The 18,693-nt window shown below is 45.4% G+C and overlaps 1 protein-coding gene across 2 annotated transcripts; it reads right to left on the minus strand.

Moving 5' to 3' along the window:
• Positions 1 to 1,401: 1,401 nt before the first annotated feature.
• Positions 1,402 to 18,632, minus strand: cenpf (centromere protein F). Of its 2 annotated transcripts, XM_031787774.1 has the most exons (22): positions 18,530 to 18,632; positions 17,552 to 17,762; positions 17,237 to 17,433; positions 16,994 to 17,109; positions 16,485 to 16,576; positions 15,161 to 15,443; positions 14,798 to 15,000; positions 14,554 to 14,679; positions 14,262 to 14,390; positions 14,021 to 14,143; positions 13,646 to 13,781; positions 10,470 to 12,826; positions 9,660 to 10,427; positions 9,331 to 9,490; positions 8,788 to 9,198; positions 8,365 to 8,481; positions 6,715 to 8,180; positions 6,252 to 6,476; positions 5,933 to 6,089; positions 2,893 to 3,576; positions 2,651 to 2,781; positions 1,402 to 2,147 (listed from the first exon to the last, which is right to left on the minus strand). In XM_031787774.1, exons 2-22 carry the CDS (start codon positions 17,711 to 17,713, stop codon positions 1,932 to 1,934), a joined length of 8,259 nt encoding a protein of 2,752 aa, XP_031643634.1. In that variant the 5' UTR covers positions 17,714 to 17,762; positions 18,530 to 18,632; the 3' UTR covers positions 1,402 to 1,931. The 2 variants fall into 2 exon arrangements, with proteins under 2 accessions (XP_031643634.1, XP_020357175.2); XM_020501586.2 differs by having other exon boundaries at positions 9,660 to 12,826.
• Between the last annotated feature and the right edge of the window lie 61 nt (positions 18,633 to 18,693).

Genomic DNA, 18,693 nt, shown 5'->3' on the forward strand with positions numbered 1-18,693 from the left:
TGGTCCTTGACTAGTCTCTCAAAGCACTTCATGATGATGGAAGTGAGTGTTACGGGGCGGTAGTCGTTTAGCTCAGTTACCTTAACTGGGAACAGGAACAATGGTGGCCCTCTTGAAGCATGTGGGAACAGCAGACTGGGAAAAGGATTGATTTAATATGTCCGTAAACAAACCAGCCAGCTGGTCTGCGCATGCTCTGAGGACGCGGCTGGGGATGCTGTCTGGGCCTGCAGCCTTGCGAGGGTTAACACGTTTAAATGTTTTACTCACGTCGGCTGCAGTGAAGGAGAGTCCACAGGTTTTGGTAGCAGGACGTGTCAGTGGCACTGTATTGTCCTCAAAGCAAGCAAAGAAGTTGTTAATCTGTTTGGGAGCAAGACATCCTGGTCCGCGACAGGGCTGGTTTTCTTTTTGTAATCCGTGATTGACTGTAGACCCTGCCACATACAGTGCCTTGCGAAAGTATTCGCCCCCCTTGAACTTTGCGACCTTTTGCCACATTTCAGGCTTCAAACATAAAGATATAAAACAATTTTTTTGTGAAGAACAACAAGTGGGACACAATCATGAAGTGGAACAACATTTATTGGATATTTCAAACTTTTTTAACAAATCAAAAACTGAAAAATTATTCGGCCCCCTTAAGTTAATACATTGTAGCGCCACCTTTTGCTGCGATTACAGCTGTAAGTCACTTGGGGTATGTCTCTATCAGTTTTGCATGGTAACAGTCATATCATCTTGACTGACAAGACTTGAAATTAAGGTATAAACTTCCCTGTTTAAATAGAATAATTGTACAATACTGCCCCCACGGGGGGACATTTCATTCACACATTTTAGACCCAGTATTAAGTTCGATTATCAAAAGCCCTGGTCTGTAGGTCTGGGTTCCACTGTAACATTTAGTTTTTTGGGAGGGGGTATTTTCATGGTGACAGCAATGAGCACCGTAACTTTTAAGATTAATTTCATACAATTAGTCAATAAGGGATGATGAAATGCATACTTGAGATGTTAGGATGTGTCAACGAATATGATTGGTGATTGACATGACGCATCAACGTGGGCTGAAGCAGTTTGATACAACGTGTGAGTTGGACACAATCAGATACACATTGAAATATGATGTATCAGAATGTGTCAGATCTTGATACAGGGATATTTTGTGCAGTGAGATCTCTCTCCCTGTGGCTTCAAAACACAGGATTATTGATTTCCTGAGCTGTGCGTGTGTGTGAGAGATAAGAGGTGTGTGTGTGTGTGTGTGTGTCGACAGACTAGTCACCGTCTGACTGAATTACAACCAAGAGTGAGAAAATGCCACGTAAGACAAAGCAAAATGAAATCATATGTACACTGATGTGAGACCATGGGTTAAAAGAGACGCAGTCAAGCAAATGTGATCACAATGTTTAGTAAAACAGCAGTTATATCATTATGAACAACCAATGAGCTGGAGTGAAGTGGCATTATTAGTTATTGACACAGAAAAGACCCATAATGCTACAGAACTAGGTATTGGAGTTTTTATCTTATACGACTTTATGGGATAGTTTCTACAGACACACATTAAGTTCCAATGGCATGGAGATTCTCCATCGAGCATGCTTTCTAGTCCAGTAGGATTCATTTGGGTCTGGAAAACCAGCCCTAATAACAGATTAAAACAACAAAAAAAAGTTTGTTGTGCTATTAACAGTAGTAGTAAATCAGGAGGAATAGAAAGTATAAAACAGGTTCAGAGCAAAAACACAGAAACATTTAATATCTACAGCTTACATTGGAGAATCGCATTTCACCTGTACCACAGACAACAGACAAATTACATTGGTAATGCAGTTTACAGACATTCTGACACCAGTATTCTGTCCTCACATTGGTTTGGGCTGGGGTGTTACTGGCTTTGTACAGGTTAGTTAGTTGCTATGTTACTGCACTTGGCAGTTCTCCTCTTGGCGTGATGCTGTCATCATGGCCTCTTTGCGTTTCTCCCTCTGTTCCGGAGTCTTCCGTGTGCTCAGGGACCGACGGCCACGCCTCTCCTCGCCACTGGAGGCGGGACTAACACACAGGCCTTTCCCACTAGGGCTGTCAGACAGAGTTGCCATGCCGACAGGGCTCTGAAGGGACAGGGGCTCTAGCACCTGCAAGAGGAGGAAAGGGTTTTAAATGGTCAATGTTATGGACAGAGACAGAGACATGAGTGGACTCCCTGTCTTCCTAAAGTTAAATGGTCCACCCCCCAAGCTTCCTAAAGTTAAAATGCAGACAATTTGTTCATTTTTGACATGGTGGCATCTTTCAAAAATCTGGTCACCAATTGGATGGAAACGTAGCTACTGCCGTGTGTGTGAGTGAATGTGTATGTTATCAGGTCTCCAGCGAGCCGTAGTCAAGAGTGATTTTCTATGTCGAGGAAAGAGGGTCCCCATTGCAGATGTGACCCAGGCTAGGGTCACATCCGGCTGGCTGACTGAATACAACCATCTCTCACCTTCTTTTAGTGACAAGTCTGTTCTCTACCCTCCATCTCTCCCATGGCTTATATCACTCTGCTGACCAATGACACACTGTAATTTAACTGCAGTGTGTGGCTAACCTTCAGGACTCTGCTGCCCCCCTGTGGGTGGGGGTGTGTGTAACTCACCTTGTGTTGGGGGGTTACAGAGGGGGTGGTGGCAGTGTGTCGTGCGGCGGCCAGACGAGGGCTACAGCGCTGCACTGCGGTTCTCCTCATGATGAAGGGACTGGCCTCTCCTAGAGGGATATCAGCAAACCCTGAGAGAGACATGAGACAAATCGAAACATGAGGCCGATAGTAGTAGCTCAGGTTTATTATGCTTCAATAAGAACAAAGTTATTGTTGGAATCCATGTTCCCAGGTCTCACCTCTCTGCACCAGCTCAGGAAGTCCCTCTGGCCTAAACTCCTCCTCTTCCTGTCTACTTCCTGGTTTGGGTGTGGTTGCTGTTGCTTTGATCCTCTTGGCAGTGTTCAGCAGGGCCTCCTGGGCTTTAAATGGAGTGTTGCTGTTGTCACTAGCTGCTAGAACACCACAACCCCTCTTCCCCAATGACCCCTGACCCTGACCAGCAGGCACCGTGTTCTCAGAGTCTGTCTCTGCGGGACCCAACGGTATGAAGGCTTCCTGTGCCCTGGAGGCTGACCTCCTGCCTGACTTTCGCCTGGGTGTTTTATTGGTAGCACTGTTAGCCGTGTTGCTAGCGTTGTTAGCCGTGCTGCTAGTGGTTTGCGTGACAAGGCGCTCCAGGCGTGTTTCCAGTGTGTCGTTGGTCTCCTCCAGCTTGTGGACACGGACCATCAGGCTGCAGTATTTATCCATGCTCTCGTCCACCTCCCTGCTCCTCTCCTCCAAGGCTTCAGTAAGCTCCTCCAGTTCAGACTCACTGCTCCTCTTCTGCACCTCCAACTCCCTGCTTCTCTCTGCTAGAGTCTTGCTGAGCTCCTGCACCTCCTCACTCCTCTCCTCTAGAGCTTTCTTCAACTCTTTGAGTTCAGCCTGCGCCTCCTCAGAGCTCCTCTTCTGTACCTCATCACTGCTCACGTCACCAGCTGGAACGACATGGAGGTTTTACATTTAAAAAAAATGGGTTTGTGTTTTACATAGATTTTTTTTCTCCATATCTGTTCTTAGCAACATTTACAGAAATTATGATTAATATGCATTGTCCCTGTCAATTAAATCTAATATTATGTTCCACAATCTGAAGTCTTTTCAGACAGTGGTGTAAAGTACTTATAGTGTATAGTACTTTACAGTATTTTTAACTTACGTAGTTTTTGGGGATATCTGTACTTTACTATTTATGTTTTTGACCAATTACTGTTACTTCACTATATCCCTGAAGAAAACAATGTACTTTTAACTCCATGCATTTTCCCTGACACCCAAAAGTACAACTTGAATTTTGAATGGCTAGCGGGGACAGGAAAATGGTTAAATTCATGCACTTATCAAGAGAACATCCCTGGGTCATCCCCATTGTCTCTGGTCTGGAGGACTCACCAAACACAAGTGCTTAGTTTGTACTGTGCATTCGGAAACTATTCAGACCCCTAGACTTTTTCTACATTGTTATGCTACAGCATTATTCTAAAATGGATGAAATTGATATTTTTCCTCATCAATCCACACCACACACAATACCCCATGATGACAAAGCAAAAACAGGATTTTACATTTTTGCAAAAGTGTTAAAAAAAAAAGAAATATATAATAGAACACTTGCCACCACACATCTAAATATTGTACTTGGGAAAGAAAACAAACAATATAATGAAACAAACAGGCATTCTATTGTTCCTCTATTATACTGGCCACTATAGTAGACGTCGATCAAGGGCACAAGGCTACATAATGTACACGCGAATAAATCATTTTATAATTCCCCTTCAAATCACAAGTGTTACTATCAAGTTCAACACAACAAAAGCAACGTCTTTGGACTAAACTGCACATGATTACACTTTCTGCCTGTGGACATCTGTTCTACAATGTGCCAGCAGAGCAATGTGCCTTTGTTGGCATAATTGATCTTATTCAGGCAGAGTACACCTGGCATAGCCCTTTTTTACCTACAATATTGAACAAGTGAGAAAAGGGGAAAGTGTGTGGTGTTCCTTTCACCTCTATAGTGGCATCCAGCTTAAGCCAGGCCCAGCTACACTTGATCCCTGAATCCACTTGTTAAACAACAAACACCTTATTTTCACCTAACTCTCATTCTGAAAATTAACCACATACTGTAGAGGGAAAACATTAGTTCACAGATATTAGTTAGTTAGCTCGTAAACTAGTTAACATTTCACACAGATTACCAGAGTCCAGTAACGCAAATTGAGGAACGGCAAGGAGTCGTAGACCAGTTAATAACACTATAGCGGATTGGTTAGGTTACTAACGTTAGCTAGCTGGCGTTAGCTGTCTGATGTTATTAGCCTGCACATTTTTCACACCATAAAACACAATTATTTGTTCACTTAAGTTGGCTAATGTTGCTCAACATTTCTCTGGCTAGCTAACGGATAATTTCATCAAGCTAGCAAGATAACGTTACTTAGCAATACTTGTTCCACTTTCTCCCTCACCTCAAACTTTCCAAATGACAGTTGTTTTTCAGTTACAGCTCATGAAGTACGCTTCATCACCTTCTCACCCCTGGTCAGGCTTCTCACCTACCGTTACCTCTTGGTTATGGTTCAGGGGACGCGCTGCTGTTTACTGACAAACTGCCTTTCTACTCTTCATCTTTACAAAGCTGATGCTGTAACTAGCGAATTGGTTGTCTCTTCTCTCTTCAGTCGCGTGTTGCATTCTGATGTGAACGATTGGCTGAGCCTTGGACACAGACAGTATCGCTCCAAACGCGCATCACTCTTTCACTTACAGCCAGTACTGATCCAAAGCCCCCCCCCCTAAACTTTCGCATTGGATCGACACGAACCATGTAGGTCACCTATTTTGGATTTAAAACGGCAAATTTTTGTATCCCTGCCAAATGCACTGTAAATTATGTCTGAGTGTGCCCCTGGCTACCCATAAATAAAATACATTTCAAAAATGGTGCCGTCTGGTTTGCAATATAAGGAATTTGAAATGATTTATACATTTACTTTCAATACTGAAGTATATTTTAGCAATTACATTTACTTTTGATACTTAAATATATTTAAAACCAAATACTTTTACTCAAGTAGTGTTTTACTGGGTGACTTTTACTTGAGAAATGTTCTACTAAGGTATCTTTACTTTTACTCAAGTTTTACAAATTGGGTACTTTTTCCACCACTTGTTTCAAATAATGTAAGTATTCATGTGGGGTTCCCCAGGGTTCAATTCTGGGGCCCCTACTGTTTTTCATATATCAATGATATTTATTATTGATGGTAATGTAATAGATAATGGTACCTGGTGTCTGGCTGGCCTGTAGTTTCTGGGTCTCCAGTACAAGAGCCTCCCTCTCCTTCTCCAGCTGTTTACAGGAGTTCATCCACAGGTTAACCTTACCGAGGGCCGAGTCCCTCTCCTTAGACAGACGGGCCACTCTGGAGCTCAGCTCCGATACCTTCCAGACAGGACACAGATAAAAAAAATATTAGTTACCATAATAATCAATCACAGATAATAAAATAATTAAAAAGTAATACATTTTCAAGTGGTTTTCATTCCTAATTTAATGCAATGAATTTCCAGGCCGTAAAGCAACAATGTGACAAGGGCTGTATACCTGTTTGCTGCTGTCCTGCTGTGTGATGGTAGTGCTGAGCTCCTCCATTCTGGTTCTCAGACTGCTCAGCTCTGACAGATGACCTGTGATCTCCTCCTCCGCTGCAGCCAACTGTCCCCTCAGCACCTCCTGCTCTGAGGTCAGCTCACCCCTAAGGGCTGCAACCTCCTCCTCCTGCTGTGCCTTCAGCAGCTCCTTCTCCGAGGTAACCTCCTCCAGGGATAACTAGGGAGGAGTCAGTAGTGTGTTAGAAAGAGGACATACATAGTGTGACTGACACACTGCATTGCTGAACCAGAAGGACCGGCACAGTTTAACACATCTGTTTCCAACACGGTACTTTGTACTTTTCAACCACGGTTAACAAGATCATTCCAGTCTCGTATGGATGAATGAAAGCCTATATTCTTAGTATTTGGGGTTATTCTACATGATATCAATAGGACTATAGAAAACGACTGACCTTGTAGCTTTCTGACTGCTGCTGTAGTTCTCGTCTCTCTGCAGACTGAGCCTGTTCTTTCTGCTCCCACTCAGACAGTAGTGCCTGCAGCTTCTCCATCTCTTGCTGCAGGGTGTTGTTGTTCTCTCGGATGTCCCCCATCTCTCTCTGCTGTGCCTCCAGGTCCTCCTGCAGTCTCAGAGTCAGCATCTCTCTCTCCTTCTCCCGCTCAATCTCCAAAGCCTGCAGTCGATCCACCTCTTTCTTCAGCCTCTCCCCCTCAGCCTCCCAGTCCTCCGTTAGAGACCGCATTCTCTCCTTCTCTCCCTCCAGGCCTTCTCTGCATTTCTGCAGCTCAGAGCTCACAGAGCCAAGCTGGGCCTGTAACTCTTCCACCATTGCCCTCTGTTTGTCCTCCGCCTCTCTCATTCCTTTCTCCAGTTCCTCAGTGGCAGCTCGGTTTGCTGCCTTCATCTCCTCTATCTCTGCGTTCTTCAGAGAGAGCAATTCCTCAAGTCTCTCCTTCTCATTTCTCAGGCTGTCCAGTTCGGCGGTCATCTCCTCAATCTTACTGGCCAGTTCCTTCTTCTCTTCCTCCAACTCTTCAAGTTGGGCCGTGGCCGTCTCGGCCTGAAGCACAGCCTCCTCTAGGTTTTGGTCAGCGTCTTCCCGCTCCCTCTCCTGTTTGTCTAGCTGGTCCTGAAGAGCATCTGCTTTCCTCTGGGCAGCCTTCAGCAGTTCGCTCATGTGTTTTTTCTTTCTCTCGTCGGACTCTATGCGGACCCGGAGCCTCTCGATGCCCGACCTCATTTGGGCCACCTCCTCCTGGGTTGAGTTGAGGCGTGAGGCTATCTCTCCTTTCTCTAGCAGAGAAGACTCCAGAGACTGGGCTAGTCTAGATATCTCCCCTTCCAGAGACTGGATCTTAGAGGCCATGGACTCAGTGTTTTTGCTCACAGAGCTCTGGTCATCTTTGAAGCTGTTCAGTTGGTTAATCAGGTTGTCCTTCTCCCCGCTCTGCAGGGTGATGGTCTTCTCTAGCGCCTGACACTGCAGCACCAGCTGACCGTACTCCATCTGCAGACTCTCCAGGTTAGCAGACGTCACATCAGATTCCCTCTTCCCATTCCTGATATCTTCCTCTAAGATCTTAATAACCTCTCTAGTATCCACGTTTGTCTTCTCCAGACTCTCCGCCTTATCCCTCCACTGTGCCACTGACTGTTCCAGCTCATTCCTTTCCTCGCTGCAGGACACCATCTCCTGTCTGAGTTGTCCGTTCTCCGAGGTGAGGGTGGCCAGCTGCTGGGCCAGGTCACATTTAGCTTTGCGGCTAGCCTCCATCTCCCTCTCCAGCGTGACTTTCTGCTCGGTTAAGCACTCCAAATCAGCCTCCATGGAGAGGATGTGTTTCTCCAGATTGGCCTTCTCAGAACGAACCCTCTTCAGTTCGCTTTCCACCTGGAAGAACCTCTCGCTCCAACCACCTTCAGGATGGAAGAATCATATCTTCATTCATTCACAAATAAAGTAAAAAGCTTTTCACTTTCTATACATTAGCCTAAAGCACAACAATTCAACCAATTAGATGCAAACACTATTAAAATGAGGCATATTACAAAGATTAAATTAGAGGTCCAGAGGTCCACAATTTGGGTTTCTGGTCCTTACCTTTGGCCCTCTCCAGCGTCTCTAGCATCTCCATAACATCAGAGAGCTGACATTTAGAGGTCTGCAGCGCCAGTCTCAGGGACTCTGCCTCCTCTGTCAACTCTGAGATCTGGTCACCTGATAATAATAAATACATGTTATTGTCATCATTAAAACACCCTTGAGAGTAAACATAAAAACACAGGACAAAAGATTGAAAACAGCAACCCGAGGAACTTACAGTTACTGCATGAAACTAAGGTTGGTAAGACAATCACATATCACCGTTATTGAGAATATAAAACCTTTGACATAAAAGCAGCGATAAGCCAAATTATGCTAGTAAGAAAGACAAGTAGAACAGTATGGCGTTTGTTTATATTATGGAGGGGGTGAGCGGGGGGGGGGCAACAAAGGAGAGATAGTGTTTAGTTAAAAACCAACCTAGCGTCCGTCTCTCCACTACGGCAGCGCTAATCTTCTCCGCGGCACCACACATCTCTTTCTCCATCTGTTGGACCTTCACCTCTAACTCCTCAACTTTGACCTCCAGCTCAGAGCACAGCTCCTTCCTGAGGGTCATCTCAGAGGTAGCGAGGTCAAGCTGGGAGTGGAGGGTCTGTAGCTCCTCCTCTAGCTTTCTGACCGCCTCCCTGCTCTGGGCCAACTGGTCCTGGTGATGTTCACCGCCGAGGGTCACATCATCATCATCATCTAGGCTTTTACTGAGCGCTTTCTGCTGCTCTACAGGGACTTTATCCATGCAGTCACTGAACTCTTCAGCTGGCTCATTGTTGCTGTCACTTCCTGTCTGTTGAGGTACCTCAGAGTTGTGGAGGTCATCTGATTGCTCAGCTGATGAGATCAATGAAATAAAGTAAATCCTTGTGAACCCGAAGCATATTATATATATATTAACATTAAGATTAGTGTAAATGGAAAGCATAACAACTAGAAATTCAATGTCTTATCATATCATCAACAAACCTGTGGGTTTCATCTCCACGGTATCTTCTTTTAAGGGGAAGCTGACGTTGAAGAAGGAGCCTGATGTCTGTCTGGAAGTCGGTCCGTCCGCCTCTCCTGCAGAGACCTTCTGGTCTCTCTTGGTCTGTAGCTGCTCTATGAGAGACTGCTGCTGGCTTGCCTGTCATAATAAGTATAATACATTTACTAAACACATTTTTACTTCCAAGGACCTATACAATACAGGCCATCGTTGTAAATAAGAATTTGACCCGCCTTGTAAAATAAACACTAAAAAACTAAATCACAAAATTATACACACAATTAGCTCTCCCACTTTATCGATTTACCTGAGTCATCAGGCTGTCATAGTGCTCCTTGAACAGGGCTAGTTCACCCTGCAGTCCGCTCAGTCTCTGCTGGAGCTCGGTTTGTTCCCTCGCAAACGTTCCGATCCTCTCTCTGGTTTCGTCCTCGCTCTGCCGGGTTGCTCTCTCAAACGCAGACTGAACAGCCTCGTAGTTCTCCGTCAGGCTCTGTAGCGTACGCTGGAGACACTCGTTCTCCTGTTTGACCGCGTCTCTCTCATCCCCAGCGTTCAGACTGTGCCTCTGCAAGTCAGCCTCAAGTTGCTCCTTCTCCACGGTCAACTGCTCCTTGTCCACGGTCAACTGCTCCTTGTCCACGGTCAACTGCTCCTTGTCCACGGTCAACTGCTCCTTGTCCACGGTCAACTGCTCCTTGTCCACGGTCAACTGCTCCTTGTCCACGGTCAACTGCTCCTTGTCCACGGTCAACTGCTCCTTGTCCACGGTCAACTGCTCCTTGTCCACGGTCAACTGCTCCTTGTCCACGGTCAACTGCTCCTTGTCCACGGTCAACTGCTCCTTGTCCACGGTCAACTGCTCCTTGTCCACGGTCAACTGCTCCTTGTCCACGGTCAACTGCTCCTTGTCCACGGTCAACTGCTCCTTGTCCACGGTCAACTGCTCCTTGTCCACGGTCAACTGCTCCTTCTCCACGGTCAACTGCTCCTTCTCCACGGTCAACTGCTCCTTCTCCACGGTCAACTGCTCCTTCTCCACGGTCAACTGCTCCTTCTCCACGGCCAACTGCTCCTTCTCCACGGCCAACTGCTCCTTCTCCACGGCCAACTGCTCCTTCTCCTCAGTGAGCCGAATGATGTCAATCTCCAGTTGGCCGTGTTTTCTAACCTCCTCCTCCAGGGTCTCCATCAGCCCATCAACAGTGGTCTGGAGTGATTCCACTAAACCTGCTGTGGACAAGGCAGCCTGCATCTGCTGGCGAATGTCTTCAAGAGTTGCTGTCACCTGGGTGACTTCACAGCTCTTCTCTGACAGCTGCTCTTTGACAGAGCCCAGCTCGGTCTCCAAGGTGGACCTTTGCGTCACGCTCTCCTCCAGTCTCCCGTTCAGAGAGGCCACGGTGCCTCTGAGTTCCTCCACAGTTCCTTTAAGCTCCTCTATCTGGGTGTCAAAGGCATTCATGCAGGCCTCATTGTCCTCCAGGTCCATCTGAAGCATCTCCAGCTGGACCTTGATCTTGTTCATGCTGATGACCTTCTCTTTCAGGGCGTCGGTAGCTTTGTCTTGTTCAGACTCAGCCTGGTTCAACCGCTCTTTCAGACTCTTGATCTTACGGCCTTTCTCATCGACACTGTTTCTGGCAGAAGACAAATCTTCTCTCAGCTTAGACAGCTCTAGTGAAGCCCTCTCCCACTTCTCCTTAGCCTCGGCTCCCTCCTGGCTTTTACTCTCCAGCTGGCTCTTTACAATCTCAAGCTGCTCCTTCAGGCCTCTTTGTTTCTGGAGGTAAGTCTCCAGCTCTGTGACATGGATCTCGGCTTCCTTATGGAGCCTCTCTGAGAGCTCTTTGACTTGCATCTCCTGAGAAGAGATTAGGTTTGTTTTCTCCACCAGGCTGCTCTCCAGGTTGGAGTTGAGCTCCACGGCAGCCGAGTGTGTCTTCTGCAGAGCTTCCAGGGAGTTATTCAGGTCAGAAGACAGCTGGGTGGAAGCAGCATTATTCTCAGTGAGTATGTCCTTCAATGTAGAGATCTGCTTCAGCAAACCATTCCTCTCCTCTTCCTGGGAGTCCTGAAGGCTTTGATACTTCACAGAAACCTCTTCAGCTTCCCTCTGGATTTTCTCTACTTTCTCTACCATCTCTGCCTTTTCCCTCTCAAGATCTGAGGCCTTGGTCTCAGCTTCGTTCACCTGAGCCTCTAGTTTTTCAACCACATCTCTCAGTATGTGCAGCTCTGATTCAGTCTGGGTCAGGGTCTCGGTCATGTTCTGCAGAGCGCTTATGGACTCCTGTGCCGCAGCCGTCAGAGTATCACAGCGCTCCTGTAGAGAGCCAACAGTCTTCGCCTGCTCTGAGAGGCTATTGACTTCACCCTGAAGACTTTCCCCTCTCTTTTCTGCCTCGGAAAGCTTCTCCACAAGATCCTCTTTAGTATTGACAATGTTGTCATACTTGGCCTGTAGTTTAACACCCAAACTTTTCTGGATCTTCAGGTTGGACTCCAGTGAAGACACCTGGTCCTGGAGGAAGGGCAGCTCCTGCTGAATCTTAACCAGACTGAGCTTGGCGTGCTCAACCTCGTCTGCCTTCGATGCTACGCTTTCCTCACACTCCTTCAGGAGGGAGGTCTTCTCCTGGGTAAATCTGGCCAGTTGTTCCTCCTGTAGGGCCGTGGTCTGAGCCAGACTCTCCCTGAGCTGGGCTACATCGCTCTGGCCTAACTCCACCAGAGCATCTTTGGACCGGGCCAGGTCGCAGGCCGCCTGGTACTGCTCCTGGAGCTCAGTGTGAAACATTTCGGCCCGCTCCGCCCTGCCAGTCTCCACCTGCAGCCTGGACCCCAGATCCTTCACTTGTCCCTCTAGCTGGGTCATCTGCAACCCAACGTTTTCCAGGTTTTTTAAGTGTTTCTGGTCAGACTCCTCCAGCTGTTTCTGGAGCTCTTCGTACATGCGGCCCTTCTCCTCCAGGTCGGTACACTTGTTGAGGAGTTCTCCCTTCAGGGAGTCGATCTGCCCTGATAGACAAGCCTTCTCAGCCTCCAGAGTCTTCAGTTGCTCCTGTAGACCTATTTTATCGTCATTCAACGAGCCCAGACTCTTCTCCAGCTCAGTGATTTTGTCGACTAAGCCTTGCTGCACAGCTTCAGTCTCGTTAACGAGCGTCTCCTTCTCCGTTTTCCATCCCTGAAGTGTCTCGTTCTCTTTCTTCAGCTGCACAAACTCGCCCTGAGTGGTGGTCAGTGTTGTCTTCAGTTCCTGGATCTCCTTCTCCAGAGCGCTGTGTTTGTTTGTGATCTGTTCCACTTCCTGTTTTTGGGTATTCAGTTCACTCTGAGTCTTGTCATTCTTGGTCTCTGCGTCTGTGAGCGTTTTCTTTAGGTTCTCTAGATCTTGGGCTGACGATCTGGTCTGGCTTTCCAGTTTAGTGACAAGTCCTTTCAACTCTTCGGACTGGGCTTCATTTTTGGCTGTTGAACAACAGACACACAGAAACAACATGTAATGTGGGGAAGCCAAAACCAGAGATATGACATGACAAGGCATGGAATGAAAATGAGCTCAATTCCACATGAAACAGGATTTAAAACAGTACTTTTACATTGCTATATCAAAATCAAATCAAATTTTATTTGTCACATACACATGGTTAGCAGATGTTAATGCGAGTGTAACGAAATGCTTGTGCTTCTAGTTCCGACAATGCAGGAATAACCAACAAGTAATCTAACTAAAAATTCCAAAACTACTGTCTTATACACAGTGTAAGGGGATAAAGAATATGTACATAAAGATATATGAATGAGTGATGGTACAGAGCAGCATAGGCAAGATACAGTAGATGGTATCGAGTACAGTATATACATATGAGATGAGTATGTAAACAAAGTGGCATAGTTAAAGTGGCTAGTGATACATGTATTACATAAGGATGCAGTAGATGATATAGAGTACAGTATATACGTATGCATATGAGATGAATAATGTAGGGTATGTAACATTATATTAGGTAGCATTGTTTAAAGTGGCTAGTGATATATTTTACATCATTTCCCATTAAAGTGGCTGGAGTTGAGTCAGTGTCAGTGTGTTGGCAGCAGCCACTCAATGTTAGTGGTGGCTGTTTAACAGTCTGATGGCCTTGAGATAGAAGCTGTTTTTCAGTCTCTCGGTCCCAGTCGATCATAATAGATAGGTTTGGAAACCACGCACAAAGTCTCACTTAAACAAGAGATTTTATATCAATGAGTACCTGGACAAATAAAGTTTAAACAAAACCAACAACCTACCTCTGAAGTCATCCAGCATGCTCTGGGTGCGTTTGAGGTTCTGCTCGGCGCTCTTCTTCTCCTCCTCCAGCTGAGAGAGCCTCTTGCTACCCTGGTCCAGCTGGGCGCTCACAGTGTTCTTCTCTCTCTGCAGCTCCTGGACAGGTTAAACACACAACAATCAGATTACTTCTGGTTCCAAGATGGAGGACATCCAATGTCCTTAAAGACCACCCAGACTAGGGGTGAAACATTGTGTGTGTATATTAAAACAGTAGTTTTTTGGTGTGTGTGGTTTCATTGTGTGTTTTTTTTAGCCCAGCACATTTTTCCACAAATGAACACATTACAGAAGAATACAGGTGTAAAAGAGAAATTCCATGAATCATGGCCCACCTCAAATTTCTTCCTGAGGTCCTGCTCCTTGTTTTGGCTGGCCTGTTGGCTCTGTTCTGACCTCAGCAGCTTCTGTTTCTGCTCCTCCTGGTCTCTCTCCAGCTGGCTCCTCTGGCATGACACCTGGCAGAGGGCAGGGAGGGAAGTGACATACTTGGTAACAGGAAGTGAACTTTGAGTGGTTGTCAGTGACATGTAGAAATGAATAACTCCAGCCCATAATCACAACGTATTACATTACCTTGTCCATCTCAGCCTGCAGGATGTTGTGGTCTTTCTTAGCTTGCTGTATCTCCTGGTTCAGCTTGGTCTTGGTCTGGTTAAACTGCTGCTCTAGGGAGTGGTGGCTGCTCTGGAGGTGGGACAGCTCCTACACACAAACACAAGAAAACATACATTTATACACCTCCCTTCAGCAACAGCAACACAAAAAAAAAACGTATGGGTAACAGAGATTGAAGTTGCCACAGGTGGATTCTCAGTATTAATTTCAACTACAGAGTCTGAAAGAACAGAGGACAAAGCGAGCAAACCTTCTGGCTCTCCTTCTCCTGGTCCTTGACCTTCTGTTCCAGAGCTCGTCTGCAGCTCTCAGCGTTGTGCCTCTGGCAGGACATCTCTTCAGAGACCTGTTTCAATTTCTGCTCCATTGACACACACTGGGAGGAGGCACAGTAATGATTCATACATTTTCTTGTGTTCAAAACAGCCCTCAGAAACACAACAGGAATGCATTAGCAAATTATTGTATTTTTTGAATACGCCATTATCCCCTACCTTGGCGACAGCTTGTTCGTGCTGAGTGGTAGCCTTGCTTAGTTCATCTCTGCTCTTGCCCAGGGTCTTGTCTCTGTCGGTCAGGTCTCTCCTAGCCTGGTCCAGCTGGCCTTGGAGCTCCTGGAGCCTGCCGCTCTGCATCCTCGCGTCCTTCTCCTGTGACTGCAGATGCTGCTCCAACTCAGACACTTTACTCTTCAGCTCTGACAGGACATTAAAAAAACAGGACCAAACATTGAGAAACCACCGGAATTTTCCCAGTCAGAACATTAAATTTTTTCCGTTACAACGCGTTTTCTCACAAACGTGCCTACGGACAGGGTTTGTAAAGGATAGTATTAGTATAACAGGGTGTGGCCTAACCTTGATTCAGCATCCTCAGCTGTTCCATCTGCTGGGAGGAGCCATCAGAATCAAACTGGGATACAGATGTGCTGATTCGCTGGGTGGATTTGATTGGTGTATCCTCCGTGTTCCACAGGAAGCCGCCAGCGGATGTCCCGCCCCCTGCCCGCCTAGCCAGGGGTGTTTCAATGGTGCCCTGGGACTGGCGGCCCTTGTCTTGCTGTTGCCATGGGAATATGGAGGAGCCTGCTTGTTGCCGGGTGGCAATGTCCTTATGACTGACGGACGACTGGTTCAACAGCTAGAAGACGAGACAGAAGCATCAGTATGCATCGTATTAAAGTCCCTCCAGGATTTTGCAATTGCAACTCTTCTGTGTGCAAAATCAACAATTCCCTGCATATTACGAGGGTTTGCAAATTGGACAAATCACCGCAATATCACAGCATAAAACGGTCTGCTCACAACATTACAAAAGGAGGGATTGCAATTTTAGCTTATCGCTGCACTTTAACCACATAAAATGCGTCAGTGTAGTTAAGAAAATTGGATAAAAATCATAGTAAATTGCCATGCAAAGTCTAAGAACTGTAATAGCAAAATCAATTTGCCCACAGATATAACAGAAAAGCAGAGTACAATCCTGGAGGGGCTGGTATTACACCATCCCTGCAACTTTATAAAAAAAAAAAACAGGTTTAATTGTTATTTTTACCTATAGGCACCTGCACTACAGGTGAATTAAATTACACAAACGAGAATCGGCCTCCAACCAAACTAACTATAACTTTAAAAAGTAAACTATAAACTTTAAAGTGAAAAATAAGTGTCAGTTTAGATTTGTTCTTCTGGGTCCTGTGCAGTTGCAAATCAAACAATAACACCTGTAAACACCAACAGTGTTTGCCATTTAAAACCATTGCAGAAGAAATAGTGAATTATTCAAGGGTGCCAATACTTTTGACCGCATCTGTATATACCATATGTTACGCAACAACAACACTTTGATTTGTATGACTAGTTTCAACAGGTATAGATGTTTTATTGTCACATACACTAGATAGGTGCAGTGAAATGTGTTGTTTTACAGGGTCAGCTATAGTCATATGATAGGTGCAGTGAAATGTGTTGTTTTACAGGGTCAGCCATAGTACGGCGCCCATGGATCAAATTAGGGTTCAGTACCTTGCTCAAAGGCACATCAAAAGACTCTGGTATTTGAAACAGGGACCTTTCAGTTCCAGCGTGTCATAGTGGATTATCATGCTAACAAAACCACTCCAATTGTTGTCCCTGCACTGCATCTGACTGTGTGGTTGTGCTACAGAGCATTTCAACTCACTTTGACCTGTGTGATTTTCAGTTCGGCTTCCAGTCTCTTCCTCTCTTCCACCTCCTGGTTGTATCTCTCCTGAAGGTCCTCCAGCCTGGAGTCTGGGAGGGAGAGAAACTGTTCACACCACAACCATGCACTTAAAATAGGCAGATGATACTAGTTATGGAGGCGGCTACTAGGGTTCAGGTCAATTTCCTTTCAATTCCAGTCCATTCAGGAAGTACACTGAAATTCCCTCCAATTGTTTTCGATTAGTAGTATTTGGAATTTAAATCAAATGTATTTATAAAGCACTTTTTACAGCAGCCAAAACAGAATTTGGTTTACTTTCTGAATTGAAATGGAATGGACTCCAACCATGGCTACAACTGCACCGTGACACATTTTTACCAGATAAGTTGACTGAGAACACATTCTCATTTACAGCAACGACCTGGGAATTAGTTACAGGGGAGAGGAGGGGGTGAATGAGCCAATTGCACAGAATATAAGTGGGCCATATTGTGGTACTCTACCATGCTGTCTGTAGCTGGGAGTAGCAGCAGGAGTGGCAAAGGTCTTCTGAGGAGTGCTGTAGGACTGTAGATCAGAGGAGTGGGAGTGCTGAGAACGGTCCTTTTCATTTTTATATCTGTAGAGGAATACAGTGTTATTATTACCATGTTGTAACCATCCTATTCCTAGGCTAGCTAAGCATCTCCAGTATTTGCACAAAGCCAACGGATTTCTCGTACAGCAGTACTGAGCAAGCGACTCACTTCTTGAGTTCCTGCTCCAGTCGTTCTATGGTCTTCTTGCTGGTGCTGAGCTGACCCTCCAGGTTGCTAACCTGTTGCACTTTGACCCCCAGGTCGTGGGTCGCCTTCTGACGGGCCTTCTCCACGGCGTCACATGACTCTACTAAGGCCTGGTTCTCCCTCTTAATGGCAGACGCCTCACTCTTCTCACTGTCAACCTGGAGAACACACAACTTTGAATGTCTAACACACAAACTGAATGTAAAAACAGAAATTCCCCTAGGATACAGTATTGTTAATGTTTTGGAATTCAACACCATAACTTAAGTCACCAACCTTTTGTTTCTGCTTTTGTAGAGCAGCCTCCAGTGAGTCGAGCTGGAACTGTTTCTGATTCCTCTCCTTCTTCAGCTTGTCCAGCTGTCCCTCAATCTCTTGTATCTTCTGCAGGGCTTTACCTGAAAGACCATCTTTCCACTCCTCCACTACCCAGCTCATACTGCTTCAATATCTGTAGGTAGCTACGTCAAGCCTCAACCGGCATATCCTGGGAGGGGAGAAGTACCACCAAAACTAACGTTAGCTAGCTAAGCATATTTGAATGGAGGCAGTGCTAGAGACATAGCACTAAATAGTACACCAGATTCATGTTTTATATTGAATTTCACAATTCAGATATTTATTTGATTTTATTGATGTACAAAAAAATATACAATATCCAAATGTAAAAGTGCATATAAAATGATCAGGAATTTGTCACATTTATAGGGCTACTAGTGACAAAGATTATCTGACAGGTTTGACTCAGTAAATAGTGTTTGGTCGTCACAGTTTACACACACATGTATAACTAACTATTAGCAAGTTTATTCCATTCGGTCCTGGGACGAATGAGTGCACGTTTTTTCAATAATTTGTATCAAATGTATCGCATACTTTCGTTAGTGGAGAATCATGAACTATCAAAAACTAAAAGAGATCTCAAACTCTCTGCTGCTTACTCGTTTTGAATCAAATGTCTTGGTTATAAATGAGGCATAATTCTACTGCCTTTTATCAAATTTGATTTCTCTTGCGTTTATGCACTTTAGCTTAGATAGCTAACGCTAGCTAATCAAACTACCGTTAGCCTAATTTAGCGCTAGCTAGACCGCTTTTCATATCGAATGTAAACAAAGTAAAAGTCACCGCGGACGAACAGAGAGTAGCTTTTGCAACTACCAAAACTGTTCAAAACAAATATTGGGTCCAATTTAACTATCTGCTTTACCAACCTGTTGCAAAACAAAGTTGTAGGTAGAAATCTGAACTCACCTAAAAGCGGTGATTCTTGTTCTTGAGATTTCGCTCCGAAAGACAAAATGCTGCTGAGAATTCAAAATCTCCAGTAATCTCCGACGTGGCGTTTGATTGGATGATTATAGTGACTTTGTCAGAAACTCACCATTGATTGGACCCTTGAATTTGAACAAAGTCCC

This window comes from Oncorhynchus kisutch, linkage group LG14 (genome assembly GCF_002021735.2).
Source record: "Oncorhynchus kisutch isolate 150728-3 linkage group LG14, Okis_V2, whole genome shotgun sequence".
Classification (NCBI taxonomy): domain Eukaryota; kingdom Metazoa; phylum Chordata; class Actinopteri; order Salmoniformes; family Salmonidae; genus Oncorhynchus; species Oncorhynchus kisutch.